At 31.5% G+C, this 25,578-nt stretch overlaps 1 protein-coding gene across 1 annotated transcript in view; it reads right to left on the bottom strand.

Annotated features, from left to right (window-relative positions):
- Positions 1-5,748: 5,748 nt before the first annotated feature.
- Positions 5,749-25,578, bottom strand: part of Smp_157240 (serine/threonine kinase) — a gene marked incomplete at both ends in the record, with an annotated part of 29,790 nt that continues 9,960 nt past the window's right edge. Inside the window, 7 exons of the mRNA XM_018791084.1 lie at positions 5,749-6,327; positions 9,801-10,030; positions 15,751-15,868; positions 16,459-16,530; positions 17,653-17,735; positions 21,559-21,759; positions 23,586-23,676. Of these exons, the coding sequence (XP_018645702.1) occupies positions 5,749-6,327; positions 9,801-10,030; positions 15,751-15,868; positions 16,459-16,530; positions 17,653-17,735; positions 21,559-21,759; positions 23,586-23,676 (1,374 nt within the window). The remainder of the gene's footprint in view (positions 6,328-9,800; positions 10,031-15,750; positions 15,869-16,458; positions 16,531-17,652; positions 17,736-21,558; positions 21,760-23,585; positions 23,677-25,578) is intronic.

Genomic DNA, 25,578 nt, shown 5'->3' with positions numbered 1-25,578 from the left:
CATAGCCTCAAAGAATAACTGTTTGTATTATATTGAATCGATAGGTTATTGGTCAGTTTTTAAAAAACCAATGTAACTTTGAAACTCACTTGTCATCTGTCAAATCACTATAGGTATGACACACTTCAAAATATGATTACGTGAAGAAATTTGTTACTTAAATTTAAAGAACCTTCTGGACCACTTATTGTACTTTTATGTTTGTCATCTTAAATGACAACCTTAACACTTCAAAAAGTATATTATCACTATTGTTTAACTACTTCTAGGCCTCTTAAATTAATTGAAAAGTCTGAATGACTGAATAATTTTCTGATGTTAATTGATGAAAATCATTTGATTTTATTTTTGATGGGGCCATGAAAAGGTTAATAACATAGTAATCAAGCTGTTTTGTTAAATAATAGTAAACCATAAAAATCATTTGGCAATATTAAATTAAATACAGGGAATTTGGTAATATTGCTTACAAACTCATACCATATTACCTGACCTGTAACTATTCAAATGCTACTTTAATGACAATGTATATTTCCAATATTTAGTTGGTTTAATCAATTTATATAAAGAAGAAAGGACAGAATTTGCAGAATCAAACGAATTCAATCTACTTCAGGACTTTCATCACTTCCATGCAGAGTAAAGCTTTAAAAAGCAAACTGAGTAGTGAAAAACTTTTTTCATACACTAATTAATGACGATGAGGTAGATGTTCGAAACTACTTAAAAAGTCATAATAAGACAAAGGCTACACAAATATGTGTATAAACTAGAATTAAGATGAGTCACTAGTGTTTTCCTTTGAAGAAACTAGTTACATAGAGTACGAGAGGGTGAAATTACAAATCATGAGAAGCTGAAAAATATGATGGATTCATTTTGCTTTACAAATCTTAAGGTGCTTTCCTAAATTTCATGTAATGTACCAAACTACTTATTAGTAGTATAGTTTCGCAAACAAGATTTCGTCATTGATAGTAAGAAACTCTTAATTCTAAATTTCGCATAACAATGATTCAGTTATAACGTCATCTTTTCTGTTCCATCAACTGGCCAATCCTGTCAATAAACTACTACGTTCTGCCATGCAAGTCGCTATATCTTAGTTTTACTTTGTTTTTAAGTGAAACTTGTAAATAACCGATGATAGATGTAACGTAAAAATGGTTTTGAATGACCCTTTAATGTTAAACAAACATTGGAACTGAGTGTGTACAGGCCGCATAAAAGATATTTATGGCTTTGCCGTAAGTACTATGACCTTAGTACGTGTCTTAAATACCTTTTATATAGGTAAGGTAGCGATGTAAGTAAGCCACACTTTCAGTTGTTCGATAAGTAGGTTGTTCAATATTCTATGTTAAATAACAATAATATACAATGAAAATCAATGACAGTTTTGATATTTCCGCACCCACAAATAAATATTTTTAAACCATGGAAAGCAAATGTCATTTTCGAACATTCCACCGGCAGTTACTTCCATATGACTTGGTTAACTATAAAAAGAACTAGAAATCTATTCCTCATGCAATTATTTTATACGGATTCCTATTTTTAATTTACAAAAGATCGTTTTCATTATCCGTTCATGGGGTAAACATCACTGAATTGGTAAGTAGTTGTCAATAGTCTAATCAGTTAATTATTAATGTAGCTTGGACATAATATAATGACATCACTCCCGCTATTCTAGTAATAAAAATTACTTCATCGTATTCATATTTCGTTTTAATTGTATTTCTTACTGCTAACTATCGAAAAATTACCATCATTCAGAATTGATGTAACATTGAGTCATTTATGTATATATATGGTGTTACAGTTTGGGTTACAATAATACTGGATCTAATAATTTTCCCTCTCATTATTATTATTGAGGACTACCAACGGTTTCTATTAGGATATGAGCTCTCCACACCGATGCTTCAATATTACCAATAGCTACAAGCTAGCTGTATTTTGAGTAATTGCTAACGATAGAATTTAGGATACGATTTTCGACCTTTTAATTTATACAAACATTTCGGTAAATATAAAGTGCTCAGTAGGTGATGCAAGTGAGCATTACAATAATTTTCGACAGTTTTTCAATACTTTTTAACCAATATGCTTGCTCAGATTTTTCATCAGCCCATAATTTTCTACAATCAATTAGTTCTGAAATATTAAAGAATTCAATTAATTTACTTAAATCTTCCCATTGATGTTAAGGACTGCAATCGATCAATATCTTATTGGCATATGTGCATCCTGTGTGGACTGCCTCAGTATTGTCTTACGTCACAAGCTTTGTAAGCAAAGATGGATAGTGGCTAGTAGTGGAATCCAGGATGCACGTTTCGTTCTATTTGGGACTTGTCAGCTGAATTCATTTTTGTAGGTGACAAATTTGGGCATAGTCAAGTGATAATTCACTTATTTTATTATTAAAAATATAGTACAATATGAAGTCGCTTTCACAATATTTTGTGTACTAGTACAAGAGTGACTAAGTAAATTACTCCACACTAGTAATTATTTACCTAGTGAATTTATGCTAGTGAACTTCGGTAAAACGTTTAGAATGTTCATCAGTTTATGGCATTGAAATCCACATTTTAAAAAAACCCAGAAAAACTACCTTATCACCAAATTTGCTAACGATTTCAACAAACTAACCATATTTAACTTCTGAAAACTTATTACAGATGAATGGAATACTCTAGTACAACATAATATGACAAAACATTTGTTCACTGAACGATCTTATCGAATAAATCGAATATAATATTCATTTATTATAGCTTTGTATAAAGTAGCGAATATTAATGTGAAGTCTACCAACACAAAGTTGTAAAAATCTTTCAGATCAAACAAAGTATTTGTTTATTTATATAATGATTTATATAGGGCGTACCATTCGGCAAGTTCGTCAACGAATAACAGAACACCATCAGTCGTGGTTGACCAAAGGACAGGTAAAGGGGATTGAGAGTTCTATTCTCGCTCACTTGGTGGACACAGGTCATCAGGTTGAACTGAATAAAGCTTTTAAGGTTATCTACCATATTCCATCAAATTTTCCACATGGTTTACGAGCTCGTCTATTGCACATAGCTGAAGCCATTGCAATTCATATTCACAAACCGAACCTTTGTATCCAAAAGAAGTTTGTACAACCACTTTCGCTGCCTTGGCCATCGGTATAGCGGAGTTTGTAGCAGAATTTCGGTAAACAATTATCTTATTCCTTCCAGTTTTTGTGTTTTTGTATTTTACTTATTCTCTTCATTCGTCTCTTGATTCTTACATAACTACTATATTACTGACCGTTCATCAAAATATTTTGTTATTTCTTTCTTCTCTTTTTTATATATTATGCAACGTAGCAACTGGTTGATTTTTGAATAATAACTCTGATTAGTATTAATCCTTCTATTCCTACTAATGTTAGTTTATAATCGATGTCATTATATAATTATTACGTAACGTATCTACTCCATGAGTGTTATTTAATTATTGTAAATCATATATATTAGTGTAGAGCTATGATGAAAAACTAATTGAAAAGAAATTTCTTCGCTCGATTCGTTCCTTAATATGTTCTTGTAATGACGCCCTTTGTGTTGTACAGTTTTCATAGCATCCATGGTCTCTTGTTACGTCGATGGGGGCAATCCACGTAAGGCGCTGATCGCGAGGTGTGACTTCGAAGTTATAACAAGTTATAGCTTGTTCGTCACACCGTTCTCGTCTAATTCGAGTAGGCCTCCAATCATATCGATATAGACCATCAACGTTGATGGTCTACAATATATATATATATATATATATATATATATATATATATATATATGTCCATTTTCTATTGTGTCCCTATCTATATACTAATATTACTCTACCTGATTTTAAGAATTTTCCAGATTCAACCAAATGAGCTAGTTGGATAAACATTAGGGCAAAGGGCTGAATGTGATTTTCTAGTTTTTATATGGGTTTAAAATAAGGTATAATATACATAGATAAGAAAAATGGTACTGTATACTTTTAAAAAGTCTGATATAGTAATACATTTAAAAATGAAACCAACACTTCCCAGTGGCTAATCATTGAAGAGTTACTTATACTATATTTATGTGACTCATATTGCTAAGAGAATCCCATCGATTAGGTTAGTGACAAATCTCAATCAGAACTATATCTAAGCCCAGGGATTATTAGTAACCAGCCCCATCCACTTGTCACTGAAATGTAGCGCATATCACGTTGAGACATATAAGATGATGTTGTTTTGGAAAAGTTACTGTTGATGTTGACTCAATAATAAACAACGTAGTATGCTGTTTCATATTGACATCTAAGTACATTTATTTTATTAAATGGAGAGAGCCTAACAGATCTACGTTCATCTTACTGACATATTAGACTACTTAGATTGGGTGACATACCAAGAAAATAACTGTTTACATGAATGAGACATATTTATTGTCAAAGGACTCTCTATACAAAATTAATTGCAAGTGAAAAACAGTGAATTTCTGTAGTAGAAAAATACAACTAAATTTTTCTATTTACTATTTCAGAAAAAATTCTACGTTTAATTGTACCAGATATGAATTAAATCCTCTTTTGAAGGGAGTTCCTTTTATAAAGGAAAAACAGAAAATTCTACATTTCTTTCTTGTTATGAAAACCTTCAGTTTTAATGTCTAGAATAAAACAATATCAAAATGGATTATGCTCTGATATTTCTGTTTACTATCTAGGCGGACTGAGTAGAAAACACTTATAAGGATATAAGCACAGATGGATGGTGGCTAGCAGTGGAATTCAGAACGCCGATTTCGTCTTATTTGGAACTGCATGGTTAATTATTTTCTTAGATTAAAAGAATCGTCATTATTTTTACACTATACAATACTTTAGTATGTAGGGGAAAGGATTGAATTTATTCATCGTGCTTTACGAATTGCTGATACCTCTTTCATTTGTATTAAATATAATTCACCATTATATAAATTTCCTAATGCAATAACAATGATTTGGTAGAAAATTACAAATTATAACCTTTTTTAAAGCAATACTGAGAACGTTTAAGTTATATATTACTTAACAGACTGCTTGTGTGTACATACACGACGAAACACCTATTCACTCCCTTTTGATTGCAATTTTCTGGCTTATATCATTTGACAATAAAAAAATTTATTATTGCATGCCTAAGAATATGAAACACTGAATAAGCTTCGGCATATAAGACTATTTAGTTCAATTTGAAGTGGATTGGATTATCCCGCTGTTGTTGTTGTTTTAACGGAATTTTGACTTCCCTTGATTGACATATGTGCATCCTGTGTAGATTGCCTAAATATATCCATTATGACAAGTTAGTATAGGATAGATGGAATGTGGCTACCAGTGGAATCGAGGATGCTTTGTTTCGTTACATTAGGACCTGCATCCCAGAGTTTGGTAGCTTTGTGAGCTCGATAGCTAGGTGAATGATGAGATAGATTTTAAAGAGAACATATCTGTGTTAAAGTTCCGGAGTAAACTTCAACTGTGGGATGGAAGGACATCCAGACGACGAGTTCTAGTTAGGACAAATTTCATGTTCCGTAATTCTCAGATGAACACACTACATCTTTGTTTTCCTCAAACTTTAACTATATCAATATATATATATATATCACTATAAAATGAACAAAACAAAATAAATGAGAACAGATTAAATTTAAAATAATAAGATATATTTATATCACCGCTTTAAATATTAGGTAAATGTATTGTTGTCTTAGACTTTTGACTTAATTGATTATATTGTTGTTTAAATGAATGATCATCTGTATTTTGGCGCATAAAACGTATAGGTATATGTAATGGTGAATATGATGATAAATTTAATAATGATTTATAATAATTTTCATTTGTAGATTCTATTGTATTTAATAATGATGTTGTTGTTGTTACTGTTGTTGAGGTTGTAGTTAATGTAATTGTTTGAGCTACATTTGGCATAGATATAGATAAATTATAAAATCCATGATTTAATGCAGGTTTACCGGTTAATGAACCCATTGATATTGTTGTTAATGCTAAATTAGAATGTGTTGGATGAAGTTGTAAATTATGATTATTTTGATTAATTTGTGTATGATTTGAAAAAATTGGTTTAATTAATGATATTGGAGCATGTGGTCGTGAATCACCATACATATTACTATTATTATTACTGTTAATTGAATTAGTAGTACAAGTAACTGCCATGGTAACAGGAGTTGTAGAATTTAGATTTGTTGCTGTTGTACGATAAAATGTTTTATGAGTAGAGATCAATGGTAAAGGCTAAAAAAAACAAATAGTCGTTAAATAGGAAAATTATAGTCATTTCTTTTTATTACTAGACTACTTATTTAATCAAGATACAACAAGTAAGCAAGATTGTTATTCATAAGTTTCCCAGTTATTTATCATAATCAGATATAATTTAGTTTTGGGTTGTTTACAAACCAACGAAACACTTTAAAATTATTATAAAAGTCTTTGATTCTATGAAAATGAATCAATTTTATAACTTGTTTCCATATCATTGATAAATTACAAAGAAGTTTTAAACGACTGTTGTATTCTAAACTTTCCTTATCAAATATTCTATTTTATTATTAATTATATCATGTGGAAATCTAAAAATGTTTCCTATTATATTTAAACTGATATCTAGTCTCAAGGGGGGTTTTATGGAGATTTTAGTATTTTTATATAGTTGAAATCATGAGTCAATTGATAATGATCATATGCTCACTAGTGACTGACTCCATGAGGTATTTCTTGGAGTTCTAGTGAGAAGCAGTAACCAGTGGAGTCCAAACCACGTCTGATGGGAGATATCGACTCACTGAAGACGTTGGTGAATGGTTGTTCAATTTCGTGGATTGGTTGAAGTTAGACATTAACACCATTGGATACCGGCCCAGTAGTCTAGTGGATAAGTGCTCGCGCGCGAAACGGATAGGTCCTGGGTTCGAATCTCGTAAGGCGAGGTCATGGATGCGCACTGTTGAGGAGTCCCATAGTAGGACGAAATGGCCGTCCAGTGCTTCCAGGTTCTCCATGGTGGTCTAGCTTTAATTGACTCGTGATTTCAACTATATAAAATTATATCTAATCTGTTGTTAGCCTGTACTTTGTAGACTGCACTAGTGGTTGGAGTTTGTTATCAAAATATTTTTGATTGATTTAAACATTACATCACTAAGCCAGTAACAACTATGAAATAACAACATATTCTTGACCGTTGTGTATTTTTTCTTGACGGTACCCAAAGTTTTTCAGAAAGACTTGTAATATCCACAGAATCAGTCAATCTGGAATATTATCAACTATTTGAAAAAAATTAAAAATAACTGAATATAATTTTTAACGATACACGTTTGCAGTTCATATACTGACAGGCGTAGTCCAATCCGTGTTGTGTGTGAGACAATTATCCAACGAAGACTATGGATGAAGGGTTGCGCAAGATCATGGATCAAGTGAAGTTAGACATTAACATCGTTTGATCCCTGCTCAATGGTCTAGAGGCTAAGCGTTCGTGTACGTGACGGAGGGTTCTGGGTTAGAGTACCATGTACGGAATCGTGGATGCTCACTGCTGGGGAGTCCCATACCAGAACTAAACGGCTGTCTAGTGCTTAGAGATTTTCATCGGTAGTCTAGATTAGATTGACTGGTAATTTTTACTGTTAAGATAGTATGGTCTAAAAATACACATACTCATACTGAAATGATCGTAAGATACGATTTACAAACGAAAAAGTTTAAAATATCCTGAAAAACTTAAATCTTATGAAAAATGAACCAATCAGATTGTTTTTTCTTCCTACTGAACATAGTTCAGCATATTTAACACAACAATAGCATTTCACATTGTTATAAGATATCTCTTACTTTGTATCTTCAATTTTTTAATCCATAAACTTTAGTTAGCATTAATTAGTAAAACATGGTTTAATTCAGTTATCATTAATGAACCAATATTCATTATTTAAGCAAATTCCTATGTTATCTAGATAGTTTTATAGTTGAAATCATGAGTCAATTGAAGTTAGACCACCATGGAAAACCTGAAAGTACCGGATGGCCGTTTCGTCCTATTATGGGACTCCTCAGCAGTGTACATCCACGCCTCGTCTCGTGAGATTTGAACCCAATACGTATCAGCCTCACTCATTAGCGCTTAACCTCTAAATAAAACCAAGTATTATTATCCAACTTTAAATTTTATTTAGCAAAGTAATCGATACTTTTCATGTACTTATAAGAAATATTTTGATATGTTTATAGTAGACAAATCTTATATGATTTATATGCGTGTGATTTTCTATAGTCACTCCCATAGTCAATAAGAAGTAAAAGAAAGAAGGATATATTTATTGTACGCCCAAAGAATTCAAAGTAGTTTCAATGAAATGACTCATTTTTCACAAAGACACAAATGGTTTCTTTTTATTTTCTATCAGATAATAAATTATTAAAAAATTGATGAATGAAACTTGTTCAATAAGTTGGGTTTGATAGTTTGCATGTTTCATTATGAAATACTATTTAGTAATTTAAATAAAATGAAAAACGATATACATTAATCAATTAGGTTTATGAGTAAATTTAAACTATCCACCTTTGATTTTATGGGTTCAATATTCAATTAGATTTATTACAAATTCTAAATACTAGAACTATTTCAATTTTAATTCAATGATTGCTTATGCCTTACTAAGTAATGGATCTTTCTAAATGTAACTATTTCTGTGTTATGTTTGCTACTTATATCAACATAAGTAGTATATAACGCTAGAGTGTCTGGCAGCAGAAGGTCGAGAAGATCGAGAAGAAAAAAACGGGAACAGAAAGTAATTGGTATGGAAAAATGAAGTCTAAGACGATTGATTGATATTTGCAAAGGAACAGTCAAGTTTGAGATAATTCATTGATATTTCGCAAATAAAGTATTTACTGTATGGTTCACAGATTTTACTAAAAGATTCTGTAATTTTATGTTAAGATGCATTCGATTTTCCCTATCTGTGTTCTCGTTCACTACACTTTAGGTAATATTAACACTGTGCAACATTTTTTGAATCAAGATGCTGATGGTTTATATTTTACTTGGATCTATACCTTAATTCAATAAATTATCCCAAATATATGATATAGAATAGTTTAGAAGTAACATGAGAGGTAAGAATTATTATGCACTGATGTGATTACTTAACATTAAGAAATGTGTTTCTAATACATCTTCCATCCATCTACTCATACAAATTCATAAGAGAAGAATTAGTCTCAGTAAATTAGAATAATAATAATACTCAACAAATTTTGTTGAGCTACCAATAATAATATCTGAAGGTTTTGTGGATATTTTAGTAATTTTATGTAGTTGAGATTATGAGTTAATTGAAGCTAGACTCCCATGGAAAACCTGGAAGCGCTGGACGGCCATTTCATCCTACTGTGGGACTCCTCAGCAGTGCGCATCCATGACCTCTCCTCACGAGATTCGAACACAGGACCTATCAGTTTGAGTTTACATTATGAAACTGAAAAGATCATTTCGTTACATTAAGATTTTTTTTAAATATGTAAAAAATATCTCTATTAGAAGAAAAGAGCGGTTCAGTGCTGTTTTAGTCTTGAATAATTGTCTCATTGAGATCAGTTCCCAAACTGTGAAACAAGAAATTAGCAAGTACATTAATGTCCACAACTACATATATATATATTTAAAACAAAACAAATTATATCACACTTTTATTTACCTTTTTCACAATAGAATCCCATGTATTAATTGGTTTCTGACTAAATCCAGGCATTCTTATTCTTGGTTGAAGAGTTGTCTTAAATGGATATGAAATTGGATTGATAAATTTATTATTTCCAACTTTATGATCAATTTTTTTTGATGAAGTTTCATATCCCATTAATTTTTCATTTTTTGGCATTAGATTAGATGATGAACTAAATTCATTTATTATATTGGTCCCTAAATCTAAAACAAAAATAAAAATGGAATAAACATTTTAAAACAAAATATGCTACACTTTAACAATAAATATTAATGTCAGAAGGGGTTTTTGAGGAGATTTAGTATTTGCATAGTTGAAAGCATGAGTCAGTTGAAACTAGACCACCAAGGAGAACCTGGAAGCACTGGATGGCCGTTTCGTTCAATTGACTCATGCTTTGAAGTATGCAAATATTAAATCCCCACAAAAACCCCTTCTGATCATAATCATGTGCTCACTAGTGACTGACTTCGAGAAATACATCCAGGAGTTCTAGTGGGAAGCAGTTACCAGTAGAGTTTAAACCACGTCTGTTGTGAGATATCAACTCACTGAAGACAATTGGTGAACGGTTGCTCAACTTCGTGGATTGGTCGGAGTTAGACATAAACACCATCAGTGGTCTATCGGTTAAGTGCTCTGGCGCAAGACTGATAGGTCGTGGGTTTGAATCTCGCCAGGCGAGGTCGTGGATGCGCACTGCTGACGAGTTCCACAGTGGGACGAGACAGCCGTCCAGTGCTTCCAGGTTTTCCATGGTGGTATGCCTTCAATTGACTCACGCTTTCAACTATGAAAATAAATATTAATGTCAATATTTGGAATATAATGAAATTTATTTTTATAATAAACTTTAAATTCTATTTAAAGCAATTAGTCCCTTTGATAAATTTCGATAGTGTAATAAGAAGACGAAGATTATCAGAACTATGTGATATATTAGAGCAATGTGTTTCGAACAATCTGATCACACAGATACTAGTTAAGAATATTTATATATAAAAATAAAAGGTCAACTTGACTGGAAATGGAGGGGGGCAAGAATAGACATGGATAATAATAATAATAAAAATAATGTGAAAACAATTTGACACCTAATCATTCTGGATAATAAGCTAATATTACCATGGTAGGTTTGAGGTGAGAACAAACCGTTTTTGAACACACAAAGGGGGTTTGAATTTTTGTATGGCTAAGGCTTAAATAAACCTAAGTGTACGCCCTTTTACACTTTTATGCAACACCACAAAAGCCGAGTTAAGATCAATCTGATAGCCTGTTTCGTTTATGTGTTTGGCAATAGAGGATGATGGATGTTTAGCCTCTACTCTTATCGGGTCATTTGATTCTATTTGTTTCCGTAACCATTTTGGTACATCCTCACACACCTTGATTTTCAGATCACGATTGCTCCTCCATATGTATGTGTGACCACGCACACATTTAAGTTTGTACACGCAGTGGGATGTGGCACAATCGTTTTCATGTCTTTTAGGTTTCTGATGAAGCATGGACCTCGTTTTCTCTTTGATAATGACCTTCGCTGCACAATACGTTTTGTTGATGACTGGTTTAAGCCTTTGTTTCAATAAAAGGCTATTTGAATCGCCTCTAAATGGTAAGGTGATGTAGACAGGTTTATTTCCACAAAGGCTACAGTAGGTTTCACTGTGCCATGAACTTTCCATCTCTTGATAAATTTAGGTGGATAACCATTCCCCACTAGTGTCTTGTTTAATAACTTAACATCATCATCAATAGCGTCGTTTGTGCAAATACGATCAAGCCTGTTAAATAGGCATCTTATCAAACCCCGTTTGTATTGCACAGGGCAATAACTATAGTAACTAAGGTATTGGCCCGCCCATGTCGGTTTTCCAAAAATGGACCGTTTGATTGAGCCATCTTCTCGTCTGCTTAGAAGTATATCCAGGAAGGGAAGCTGGTCCTTCTTCTCCTCTTCGCATGAAGGACTGATGTGGTTTTGAATAGTGTTAAGTTTATTCAACAAACAGTTCATATCATCCTTTTTTTCACAGATAACTAAGATATCGTCCACATATCTCTTATAAAGTGACACGTTTTCGATTAATTCTTCAGACAGATTTTCAATATGTGCTATAAACACTTGCTAATAATCGTCCTAACGGACTACCCATAGATTTGCTATGGGTAGTCTGGCGAAAGTATTCGCCTTAAAAAGTGAATTGAACTTTGTCAGTACATAATAGTAATAAATCTTTAAGCATTTTTAAAGGGATAGGTTGTCCTTTTGATCTTCTAGTGAAATATATTCTCTGCCTGACCATCGTCAAATACTACTTATGTGGATGTAAGCAACCCACAACACACTACTAAACAATATCACTTTAATATAAGATCAAATCATTAGTTTACAGTTGTATGAATTGTTGTATAGTTTAGGTAAATAATTTAAATTTGAACATTTACAGTATTTTTTATGTTTCTGAAATTTTATTTAGCTCTAATATGTAATTTCTTTAATTATTTCAGTAATCATTACTGACTTACTAAGATATGGATTTCTTGAGTATCAAGCAGAGTATATAACCCACATAGATTAGATGTAAAAATTAACGTTAGACACTGGTACTATGAACTGATTGAAATTTGTATCTTCTATATAATATTTGAATTTGAAGTCATTATTAACTTATTCACTACATATACCTGAAAATCAATCGCTTTAGTTTGGATGCTGTTGCAAATGAACAGTTATAAAAAGCTTCAAGTTAAAATAAAACAACTTTGAAGTGTTTGCTGATTTTATGTCTAATGCCATTTCATGATACAGTTTTCAGAGTATATGTGTTAACAGACAACTTGGTAGATTCATTCTTAAAACTCAGAAAAAACAAATAATTAATGTGTAGTGTGAAGCTATTCCACCATGTAATTGAACACTAAAATGTTAAACGTTCAGAACAGATTTTAGATATGATAAGATTTTTTGTTTCGTATCACTTAAGGATATGTCTTATGTTACACACACACATTTAGTATCGTGATACTTACTTACTTACATACGCCTGTTACCCGTAATGGAGCATAGGCCACCGACCAGCATAGTATTGTGATGAATTGCTCTAATTCGGTTTGTTATGTTTTTAAAATCACAGTTATTAATGTCTCAGTTAGTATTTTTCAGAAATTGATTTCATATTCACTGCTTTCAACTCAGCTGAGTAGATCTAGACTCAAAGTCAGAAGTTATTCAATCGATTGTTTATTTATTTTTTTGTCCACCTCAGTATACTCCATGTTTTTTGTCAAAAGAACTTAGTTAACTTTTCTAGTATTAAACAAAATGATCTGTAACACCTCGTATTGATTGAGTACTATGTAAAATTAGACAACAACAACCAAGATATACTAAGTTCACTATTACGACTGACACGAATTTAACCTCATTAATATGCTCTGTTGATGTATTGTTTGTGTCATAGATTTTCTTCATGGTACGTTTCAAATCAACCGATTTATATTTTTTTCAGTAAGCAATAAGTACAAGACGAAGGTGAAACTAGTCACTACTCACTGATTAACTGATGTATATTTCTCAACAAAATAGGTTGGTTATGAGATGAATAATTCAATGGTAAAGTCTCAGATTGTCAAATTAGGTGACGTGATCTCTCTAAAAATTCTAGGCACTTGTTGATAAGTGTTATCTAGCAAGAAACTTAGGTTCAGCTTCTTTTACCGACTTCTTCTAACCACACAACATAGTACGTTTTGATAAGAGTGACTGAAAAATACAGCAAATTTCTATTATTCTGATTTGACAGTAAAAATAAATAGTTTTTCTTGTTCGGACTATTCAGCGTCTGTGTGATCAGATCGTAAGACAGGAGAGCAGCTGTATTCATCTGATTCAAATATTAAATAGTTCGCTTAGACTTTTTGTCTTATACCAACGAATGTAGACGAAACAATGATTCCAGACAGGACGGTTACGAAAGTTCAACTTTGCTTTGTAGTGGTTGGTACTACGTCAAGCCCACATACGTTTTTCTAGCTTCTGAATAGACCAATTTATCCATTCTTCTTAAGTCACATTTTGAACTTGTTGATTATTTGCTTATTAACCATGACTGCTTTTATATGATTGTATGTATGTTAGTTGCTTACCCTATCCATCACATGTCTGTAACTTATTTTTGGTTTGGCTATAAATATCGAGTTAAGCTTGGTCGAATTGAATTAGATCAATTGCCTTCGTTTTACATTTTCCAAACGACATTTCCCACTTCATTTCGTTTCTCTGTTTCCTTCACTTAGTTTTTTTGATTGTCTGTCTGAACTAATGAGTGTATGAAATTATGTCTTCAAAATTCAATCTCGTATTTGGCCTATTTTATTCCGTTATCGTCTAACGAGGATTAAGTCGATAAAAACATACAAGGGTTAGCGGTATGCATATTTCAATGATAGTCGTCAAACGGTCAAACTGGAGACCGATATTGAGCCACAAGAGCTTAATACTTATCCCGACATAGCAAATTCTTTCTTCAGTTGTTATTATTGCAATAGCCATTTTCATAAAGAGGATTTATTGTACAAGATGTTAATATGCTGTATAGACGTCTTTTTGAATAAATTACTTACTTATTCAATTGACAAAATATATTTGCTTAATGTAGTGCACGATTTATTCAGGAATATTATATTGAAAATCGAATTGAGTAGAAAAAGCGGAAGTAAGGATTAGAACAATGAATATATATGCCAAATTTCATAACAAATAAAATGATTAAAGGCCAGTTATTCTTTCATTTATAATTTCGGTAAGAAGAAAATAAGCTAATATTGATGACTTAAACTAATCCAAGTGTGTTTTCTTCAATGTTTTTTCTTGTTGAGAGCAAAGTTTAAACTTTTCTTAAAATGTAATATTAATATTATTTTAACGAGTTACTATGGTAAAAGGATGAATAAACGGGAAGAGAAATTGTACAGTTTATTTAGTTGTACATGTATACTCAGTCGGTATAATCCATATATTTGGGTTGACTGAGCGACTAAACTCACACTTGTATCATTTTCTAATATCTTTAACTATCATTTTCATGTCTGTTACTATGGTGACTAAGAAACTAAATGAATAATGAAATAAAATTTGTGCTTTTGTTTTTTTTCCCTTTTATCTAAAGTCTTTATTTATCAATGTGAGAAGTTAACTTATTATGAAATATTTTTTTACTTTATAATCTACTTAAATTTGTTGATTGTATCAATGTCCATAGCTAAATAGTCGGAAACGTAATTCTAATATTGATTTGTATACGTTTCTTTGTATGAGTGTAACAACCTCAATAATATAGAAAGGGAAGTATGTAGAGAGAAAGAATATTTAGTCTTATAGACTGATAAATTGTATAATACTCAATGTGAAGTATAGGCAAGATATAAGTATTTAAATAAAATTTTCTAGTTTTATGTATTTGTAAACTCATATCAATTAAGCGATTATGGGTATAGTAAACTTTAAAGGTGTATGATTAAACACTTACAGAGTTAACCTAAATTATTCGGGTATATAGCTGGTGATCAAGTGTTTAATATATATGAGCTGGGTGGTAGTGTAATAAATTTATTGATTGTCTTAGATGACAAATATATACCTCTTATAAGTTCTTTAAAATCAGCCGTGTCTTGGGTTTTTTTACCGTATCATTATGATTTATATAGTATAACGTTTGATACATTTCATTACATAATAGGCAAACTGATCTAGCATGTATTAGTAAGCTAGATACTTGAATCAAATTATCGAATCCCTTAAAGTAAACCAGTATCTAATTATATCTTTCATCTTTTATACAACTGCAGTACCAAAACTTCATATTTACTAAGAGTACCAAATACTTCATAATTTTTAAGTTATAGACAATATTTTTACCTTGAATTTTACATGACAATTTATTATTTTTCTCAGATAAACTATGCATTCCAAAATATGGATGCTTCAGTAGTTCAGCACAACTCCATCGTTCTGAAGGATCCATTCGTACACAAGCCTATTGACAAAGGAAAAATTATTGTTCATTAACAAACTTATTTGTTACTCTGTACTATGATAACAAAATCATGCATTGATAGGAACCGTTTACAATGAAACTTTCACCAGTTGTTTAGGATATTTCAAAATAAATCAGAAATAACTGAAACTACATTTGTTCGAGTAGTTTCTTACGATTTCCCTAGTCGAAACGACGATAATTTCCAATGATTGATCACTGAATGTTGACGAACAACATTTTTGTCGAGTTCATTAGCCTAATGTCCCATTAACCCATTTAGTATTGATGCATATGACAACGAAAAATGGTGTGTATCACAATTCTTGTATATTTACTAACGGATTTCGGCTTCGATTCCCACGGTAATATATTTCAGGTGGATAATATGTGGAATAATCTCAGGAATACAAACTAGATAGTCAGTATTCAAGCAATATTGCTAATCACGTATCATAGTATTTGATTTGTTTCCATAATAGTTAGCCATTCTAGGTTACTAGATACGCCTTTATATAGTATGTTACTTACTTCAAATAACCACGTTATAACACAGAAAATTAAATTTATTGTATAATAATGATTATAACCTGCAAAAAATCCAATTCTCTTGGGCTTAGCGTCAGGGGATAGGTTTTCTCAAACCGCTTCTCTAATGGCTCCTAAAATCAAATAATGTATAAACACCAAAGATAATTATAGTTAGTTTGTAGAGTTAAAATCTCAGTACTTCATGTTTAAAACAATAAAATAACATTGATTTCTTCTTGATATTGACGACTACTTATGAGAAACTGATCTACAGTTTTTTGATTGACTTTATTTATTCGTTTGCCTTTATAATATGACTTTTAGTTTGCTCATAAATATTATTCAACTGGACAGATGCACAGTTTAAAGTTTGAATCGGTATTGTAAGCAATACCAAGTGAATTTAAACTTCACCCCATTGCACAAGCAAGTGGTTACCAAGACTCAGTAGCTAAGTGGATAACACGATGGTGTTTGAAGCAAACGGTACCGGGTATGAGTCCCAGAGTCAACATCAAGTCTGAGATCAGGTACATCCACCTGACAAGTCCCAAATAGGATGAACCGTGCATTCTGTATTCCACTGCTAGCCACTATCCATCTTTGCTTATAAAGTTTAAACTTTGATTTGAAGTTGCGATTAATTAATTACAGTTTTGTATTTCGTTTTACGTCAGCGTTTGAAACACAAATAAATTTCTAAAGCCAAAGGATTTTCTGTACACAAATTAAAATATTATGGGTCATTGGGACTAAATGAATTATAAGTACATTTGCCGTTAGTTAGTTATCAGTAATCATAATGAAGAAATACATTTGAACATTTTGCTTTCTGGTACTGACTTGAAAAGAACTGAAACTACTTAAAATCAGAACATGTGTATCATTTAAGATTGATTACTGATGAGCCCATAATTGTTATTATTATCCCAGAAGGTTTGTGTAGACTTTTCTTGTGCTGTTTTGAGGGGGAGATTAATAATGAACTAAATCGTAAGATTCCTCGGTAGTACTTAGTAATTTTGAATGTGAGCCTCATTTATGCCATATCTAAAAAAGTATTAACATTTTGACACCATATATCTAGTAACTTTAATGTTTTGGTTGCAGTTTGGGATTTTATGAATTAACTAAGTCATACAAATATGGCTTGAAAGATTTGACGAAATTCGGATGTAATCATACTTATGATAGCTTACTGTGAATGCTTTTTTAGTTCAGTATAAAGTATGGAATATTATTCAAAAACTTACCACAGATGTTGAAGATGGGACTTGAATACCAGCAAAGTATTTACTTTGTTCAAATATTTGACGGTGTCTGGGATAAAGATCACCTGAAAGATAGTGAATAATCTAAATCAGAAAATTAACTCAGATTTAATAAGATATTCAGGTTAATGTAAAAACCTGTAATACATTTTAATTGAAATAGAAGCTGCTCAGTTTGATTTGAGCATTTTATCAAGTTATTACGCTCAAAATGATCTCACAAATCTTAATCACCATATAATAAATTTTTCGTACTGGTTGAGTGTTAATCAACCTAACTACACGATCTAACAAAAGCGGCGGTTTTCAGTGCAAAATCACACTATATTTGACTAGGTATCATTAGGTTTGCAACGATTAAATACGAACACATGTAAGCTGCTGTCATCGATTATGAAATGATGAAAAGTCTATGGATGTTTTTTGTAATTTGAGGTGGCCTAAGGGATACTTCCTTAAGAAAAGGTTTATGCATTAACCAGGTTTCAGTGACAAGATTAGTACAAAACACATGCGTAAAATCACTAGCATTCAGTTTTTAAGATTTTTGGAACCAGTTTCACATAATCGGGATGCCTCCATTGTGTAGTGTTGGGCCTTACTGTGTAGACGAAACATTTTTGATGTTTCATTTACTACCCTGCTTTTCTCTCGTTCATACAGTTGGTTTTAAAGTAAATATTATCATATCAATTGTTTACTTATTTATCTGTTTATTTAAACACATGAACATTGGTACAAGGAGGCATTAAATATACATGTTCCACAATTCGTCAATTGATTTATGTGAGGGTTGAATTAATGTCCGGAAGCCCAAACCGAAGCAGGTGGTTTTCTTAGAGGGTCACTCCACGAGCCTCTGATCTAGAGGTCTAATCCAAAATTCGATGGAGCAAAGTTAGAAGATTCAGTCCCATGGTAACCGTAGACCAACAACCGCTTCATACACCATTTATTACCTCAGGATCCTGGAGCCCATGTGCATCGTTGGTTTGGAACCAGGACTTTCCGATCCCCTAGCAGGATCTTCCATATCCACTAACCCGGTTAGACAGTCGGACATTCGCTTTTCATCCTCTCAATTTCGTAAACAACATCCCCGCCTCGAGAAGAAGGTGAGTAGGACATCCCTAGAAGTGGCTGTTTATATGCGCTACCATTTGAGAGCATTTCAAGAGGAAGAGTTAACTCTTCACCCTTCCCCCGAAAATACCGTCTTCATATTAATAACAGTATGAAATTTATTGAAAACTAATCAAGTATCAATGTGATGTTATAAAAACTAATATTGTATCCAAATTAATATAATTAAGTATTACCGTTGCCTATCATATACAAGTAAGTCATAATCAGACTATTGTACTTAATCGACAGTCAAGTATATAGTATCGTACATGTTGTTTTTCATATTCGACAAGCATTTACTCAATAATAGTTTTTTTAAAAATAAAGTTACATTTTATTTTGATGGTTGCTATAATATTAAAATTAAAAGTTAGAAAATTATATAAATAATTTGATTTCGAAAAAGTTTAAAAGTTTGAATCAGTTAACAATCACCAAAAACCATATTATAACAAAATTATTCAAATTCTACACATACTCTTTGTCAACCTTTGTTTTATATTTTAAAAAGTTAAATGATGAAAAGAGTTTAACAGGTAGTCAAAACTATATAACGTGTATCTGATCTATATATTTTTGAGTGTCTATCAGGACTCAATAGCTTAATGGATAACACATTCAGCGTTTGAGGCGGAAAATACTGGGTTCGAGCTCCCGAGGAAGTATTAACGCTAATAGGTATCACATAGAACTGAAAGAGTGTTCTGCCTATTACTGCAAACCACAATCTATCTCTCCTATAAAGTATATGTATTTTGAATCGTAATATTTAAATAAAACAGTTGATCTTTTGAATATGATGCATCGTACATGAGTAGTGTACTTGAAAATGCACTTAAATACCAGACGCGAAAAGATCAATCACAAATATCACGAAAACGCAAATATTGTCACCTGATAAGTCTCAAATAGAGTTACATAGCTTTTATTAGTAATCACTATATACATATATAATTTACAAATAAATGTGGTTATTTTGTTTCTTGTTTACAAAATCAGTACATGTTATGATTCTCTGGTTGAAGTGAACTTTGTGAAACACCGTCAAAGAAGATAAATAATCTCAAATATTTTGTGTATTCATATGACTACCGAATTCATGAACAGGAAACAAGCAAAAGGTATCATCATATAATTAACTAGCGTAAATACACAATCTGCAATAAAACAAGAATGTGGGTGACAAAAGCTATTTTAGAAACTTAATGTATCACTATTCCCCTCCTTAAATTACTTTCTATTTTTGTCAACATACTTTTCCGATCTTCATTTTAATTAATTAAAAAGGTTTTTTATGTTTTCAGATGTCACACTTATTAGCTGCCACATTACTTCACTTTCTATCGTCTCTTCTGTGCTCTGGATGTTATACTAATTCAATCATGATACAAGAGGTTGATGGTTGCCCGTAACTTGTGTATTCAGTATCTCAGTTCATTCATTTATTGCAAAGACCTTGTTTATGAAGTTTGTTAACGATATTTTAAACGAAATAGTAGGATTGATGTATAATCTCAACAAAAAATAACAATCATTCGTAAAAATGGTGACAATAATAATAATAATCGGAGGCTACATGAAAATCTGATAACACAATTGAAATATTGGTGATAATTATGGTAGATAGTAGTTTCAGGAAAAAAATAGGAATATACAGTTCAGTATTATTTAAAAGACAATAAATTTGAAACCAGAAACAATGAGTTATTGAACTTAATTTAAAAAATATGAGAGGGATAGCAGATAATGATAGAATGTATAGGATAGAAAAATGCAGCAAACAATTTCCGCAAATTATATATATATATGTCTTGCTTTGTGAACATTTATCATTGGGACTAACTGTGTGAAATACCATTTAAATGGTTAATTTTACATGGTAATGACCAAAGCAATGTAGAATGTCAGAATGTAGTTGGGTTTACAAATGACGTCAAATACATTCCTTTCAACATTATCATCCCATTCGTTTAAATAACTTGACTCATATAATTCTTACTTATCATTGAGTGTACACGACTTATATTTCAACTTCTTAGATTAATAATGTACAATATTACCCTACCGTTAGTCATTAAATATCGAAAGTTCTATTTACTTACTGACTTCATTAGCAAAACATTGTAAGCATATCATTGCCTATAAAAGATTGCAAACTTATTCTTTAAAACAATCTAAGATTTTTGTACGAATGTATGGCTTCTACGGTTGATTTGCTAACAAACAAATCCTTTCGCTAAAATATTTATTCTGTAATTTATTGGGTTTAGATTTAATATGAGTGCAATAAATGAAGAAATTTCGATATAATTTCAACTGAACCTGAGTTACTCAGTTACCTAAACATAACTAACATAAGAAACATATGTGAGGTAATGTACGAAAATGATTAGTGTTTGCACAATTACAGATTACTGGGAACTCTTAAACCATAGAAGAGAAAAACTTTCAACTGATCCCTGGCTCAAAATGTTATAATGTGCAGAAAACTATTGTCAAACTACAGTATCCATTAAAACTCTCTGTATATAGTACTTTTTGCTTATCAATCAAAGAGAAGATAGTATTTCGCACAGTTTAGAGTGAAAAACTTTTTCAGTGTTCTAGTCAATACATTTTTCAAACAGGATATTTATTAATGAATGTGGTATATCTTAGTTAGGTTAAACAATATTTTAGATTAGGTACTTCAGATTTAGTAGGCCGAGTCAGTAGGATCGTGTTATCAAATATGTCGAAATTACCAATACACATATTTCTCACCCAGATTTTTCGTTATAAGATAAAGTTGATCCAAATCAGAAGAACCTGGCCATAGAGGACAACCAAGTAACATTTCTGCAAAGACACATCCAATCGCCCATATATCAACCGGTGGTCCATATTGTGTATCTCCAACTAGTAATTCCGGAGATCGATACCAACGTGTTGCTACATAATCAGTGTATTCACCACCAGGACCTGCTTGTTTAATGAAAAGTTAGACGTTTTTATTTTAACGCAAAGTGTGAAGTTATCCTTGAGGTGTTTTATTAGTAAAGAATAAAATAAAATAGTTTTATAGATCTTCAAACTGAAATGCTGGTACGACGTTAAAGACTAAAGTCTAATAATTAATCTGTCATTATATAGACCTCGTAAACGTATTACAAAACTCCCTATTTTACAATAATTTACTATTGAAATGAACTGTAATCACATTTGTTGTCGTTTTGAAATACATTTCATATAATTGTATCTTTTTGCAAGAAAAAATTTATCATCATTGAGGATAGATTGTCTATTTATCAATTCTTTGTTTATTTGGTAACTTCAAGTCTATAGTTTTATTTATTATTAGTAGTTATCGATTGGTTATACTTTCCATCATATTTTGAAGGTTGATTGTAGTCTACACAACTGTAAAATATACCTCCTTTATAATAGTCAATAACCAATGACATTATCAGACTATTATTCAAATTTAGTACTCACCAAACTTCAGTTTTCTAACTGAAAGCTATTGGTCCACTACCAAGTATCAACTTCAGTGGATCTCTACAGGGACGTAACTTCAGTTTTTTGGCTGAAATCCAGAGTAAAAGATTTTTCTAGGTAGAGTGACAATAACTGGTTAGTTCGCTTATTTCGTAACCGATTGGTTGACTTTCTATTTATAAGAAGAGAATTTTCATGCAAATCCTTCTAACATTTGTACCAATTTTACTATGTATGAAGACATATCTAGTATTAAATGCTTTGGAGATGACAAACGAAAATTCCAAACTGTATAATTGGTGTTTTTGAGAATGAAAAATTATCTTACGTAATCAATATCATACAAAAAATATTTCATTACATAAATGCCTCTTCTTTCTCATCAAGTTGATTAACTAATACTTCCAAGTTTTCCATGGTGGTCTAGCTTCGATTGAATCATGATATCAACTACTAAAATTACTATAATATCCATAAAAACCCTTTCTGATTTTCGATATGTTTACTTGTTTATCTGTTTAACAAATATTAATGAAAAGTGTTACTTATTCCTCACTACGTAGACAAAAATTCGTTAGTAGTTAGTGAGAAGTTATTCTATCATTTTGAATGGTTTATGTGAGTTAATTTGTGCAACTGCCTGTTCAACATTATTGTTAGTAACTAAAAAAAATATTATTGACAACCTTTGTCATAATAAAAGTATATAGGAAATTACTTTGCAACATTTTATGAGCTCAGATGTTTACTAGTTTAACTTTTCAACATAAAAAGTACATTTTCTCCGAAGCATTATCTCTTAACGTACGTTTTTTGATAAACACCAAAAGTTGAAAAAAAACATATAATTACCACACTCTCCTAATATTTAATTTCAGAAATTATTGAAATCACCAACTGATTGGGACTGATAGGTCCTGGTTTCGAATCTCGTGAGGCGAGGTCGTGGGTGAGCACTTCTGAGGAGTTCCACAATAGGACGAAACAGCCGTCCAGTGTTTCCAGGTTTTCCATGGTGGTCTAGCTTCAATAGACTCATGATCTCAACTATATAAAATTATCTGATATATGTTACCAAGTTTGATAAATTTATGACAGATATTTCATGTATTTTTTTCATTTTTCGATTATATAGCTTCGGTAATGAAGTCAACAAGAAAACATCTACGCTTTAATGTTATTGTATGTTACATATTTAATTATCATTTCATAAACTAAGTCATTGTATCCAAAGAAAAGATAACTAGATAGATAGATGAAATTGAAACAAATTATCACTGACCCTATCCAATTTAATTAAACTAATAACTCACTTAAAAATCTTGCAAATCCAAAATCACATAATTTCACTTCATTAGCTTTATTAATTAAAATATTTTCAGGTTTAATATCTCTATGTATACACTAAAAATAGAAAGGGAAAAAAACAAAAAAAACAAAAACACCACAACAATAACAACCACAATAGAGAAACATTATTAAAAAGAGGCGAAATGAAAGTAGCTGATTATTATTTCTTTTTTGAAAAAAACCAAAAATAAAGAGAAACAGAGTCAGTTCATGAGTCTATTTTTAGACTCACAAAAAAAGAAAAAAAATTTTTTTCTTTTTCAGAAAATAATTTTTGTATTTTTCTTACTAATAAAATGTGTCAACCGGAAATTTATAACTATCTTATCAGTACTTTAATTGACACGTCCATAAAATAGGTCAAATAAATTAATAGTTTATATATTAAGAAATGTAGATTTTATTTTAGATGAACTCAATGCGTTTTATTATTATTAGTGGCAGTAGTATTAGTAGTATTGGTAGTAGTAATAGTAGTACTTTTATTTATTGTGTTCAGAATATAAACAAACTTACAGATGAAATCTTTGAGTCATTTTTTTAAGGTTAAATTAAAAAAAAGATTTTTGAGCAATTAAAAAAAGAATCATCATAGACTGATTTGTTTAAATTTTTTATGGAACTAACATTCTTGTGATTTTATGAAGTTAACATTCTGTTTCAATTAGATGTTGATAATGTTTCTAGAACAGAATTGAAGGTTTCATATTCCAGTCATCAAGTGCAGAGAAGATTAATTACTTAATTCACTTACGCCTGTTACTCCCAGTGGAGCATAGGCCGCCGACTAGCATTACCCAACTCACTCTGTCCTGAGCTTTCCTTTCTAGTTCTATCCAACTTTTGTTCATTCTTCTCATGTCTGTCTCCATTTCTCGGCGTAATGTGTTCTTTGGTCTTCCTCATCTCCTTTGACCTTCAGGATTTCATGTGAGGGCTTGTCTTGTGGCACAGTTGGGTGGTTCCTTCCATGTATGTTCTATCCACTTCCCGTGCTTCTTCTTGATTTCTTCCTCCATTGGAATCTGGTTTCTTCTCTCCCACAGTAGAATGTCGCTGATAGTGTCTGACCAACGGATCCGAAGTATCTTACGTAGACAACTGTTAATAAACACATGTATCTTCTGGATGATGGCCTTCATTGTTCTCTAGGTTTCCTCCCCATACAGTAGAACTGTCTTGACATGTGTATTGAAAATTCTGATTTTGTGTTGGTTGACAATTGACTTGAGTTCCAGATGTTCTTCAGTTGTAAATATGCCACTCTTGCTTTGCCGATCCTCGCTCTCACATCTCCATCAGATCGACCGTGTTCATCAATGATGCAGAGAAGATAAGATCACTAAAAGTATTCACTTGATCTACGATTTTCTTCTATCATTTCATATGAATCATGTCGCTCAGATTATTTCTTTAACATCAACTGCTAAGCTCTGCTTGTGGAAAATAGCCCGTTAAGAATTGGTTGGCTAGATGATTGATGGACAATAATTCAATTTAAATAGTTCATAACTCACCGATGTCAATCAGTGAAGCACTGAGAACTAGATACAAATTGGGTATATCTTCGTTCTAGTTTGCAAGTGCTTACCATCTCTTTAAATTATGTTATTACTCCCAGAAAAACAGTAATCATTAAAACTATCTTTTTGCAAATAAGCAAACAGCTGGTGCACCAGCACTCTACAGGTGGTGGGTAATTGAAAGTAATATTAGCATGCTAAATTACACATCACTTTAGCATTTTCGACTCATTTGACACACTGGGAACGTGTATTGTGCCATATAATTTCTGTTTGATTGTTATTACTCTGTTGATTAGCTTTGAGAAAGCTACTATATTGATGTTCAAAAGTCACCACTCACATTCTCTTGAAACATCACACTATCATTAGACTTATGCTAATTCTCAGTAATTTCTTATTCTGAATAAACATTTGACCTGGACTTTTCGAG

The sequence above is a fragment of the Schistosoma mansoni genome, assembly GCF_000237925.1.
Source record: "Schistosoma mansoni, WGS project CABG00000000 data, chromosome 5 unplaced supercontig 0195, strain Puerto Rico, whole genome shotgun sequence".
Taxonomy (NCBI): Eukaryota; Metazoa; Platyhelminthes; class Trematoda; order Strigeidida; family Schistosomatidae; genus Schistosoma; species Schistosoma mansoni.
This window is presented reverse-complemented; position numbering and strand designations above follow the sequence as displayed.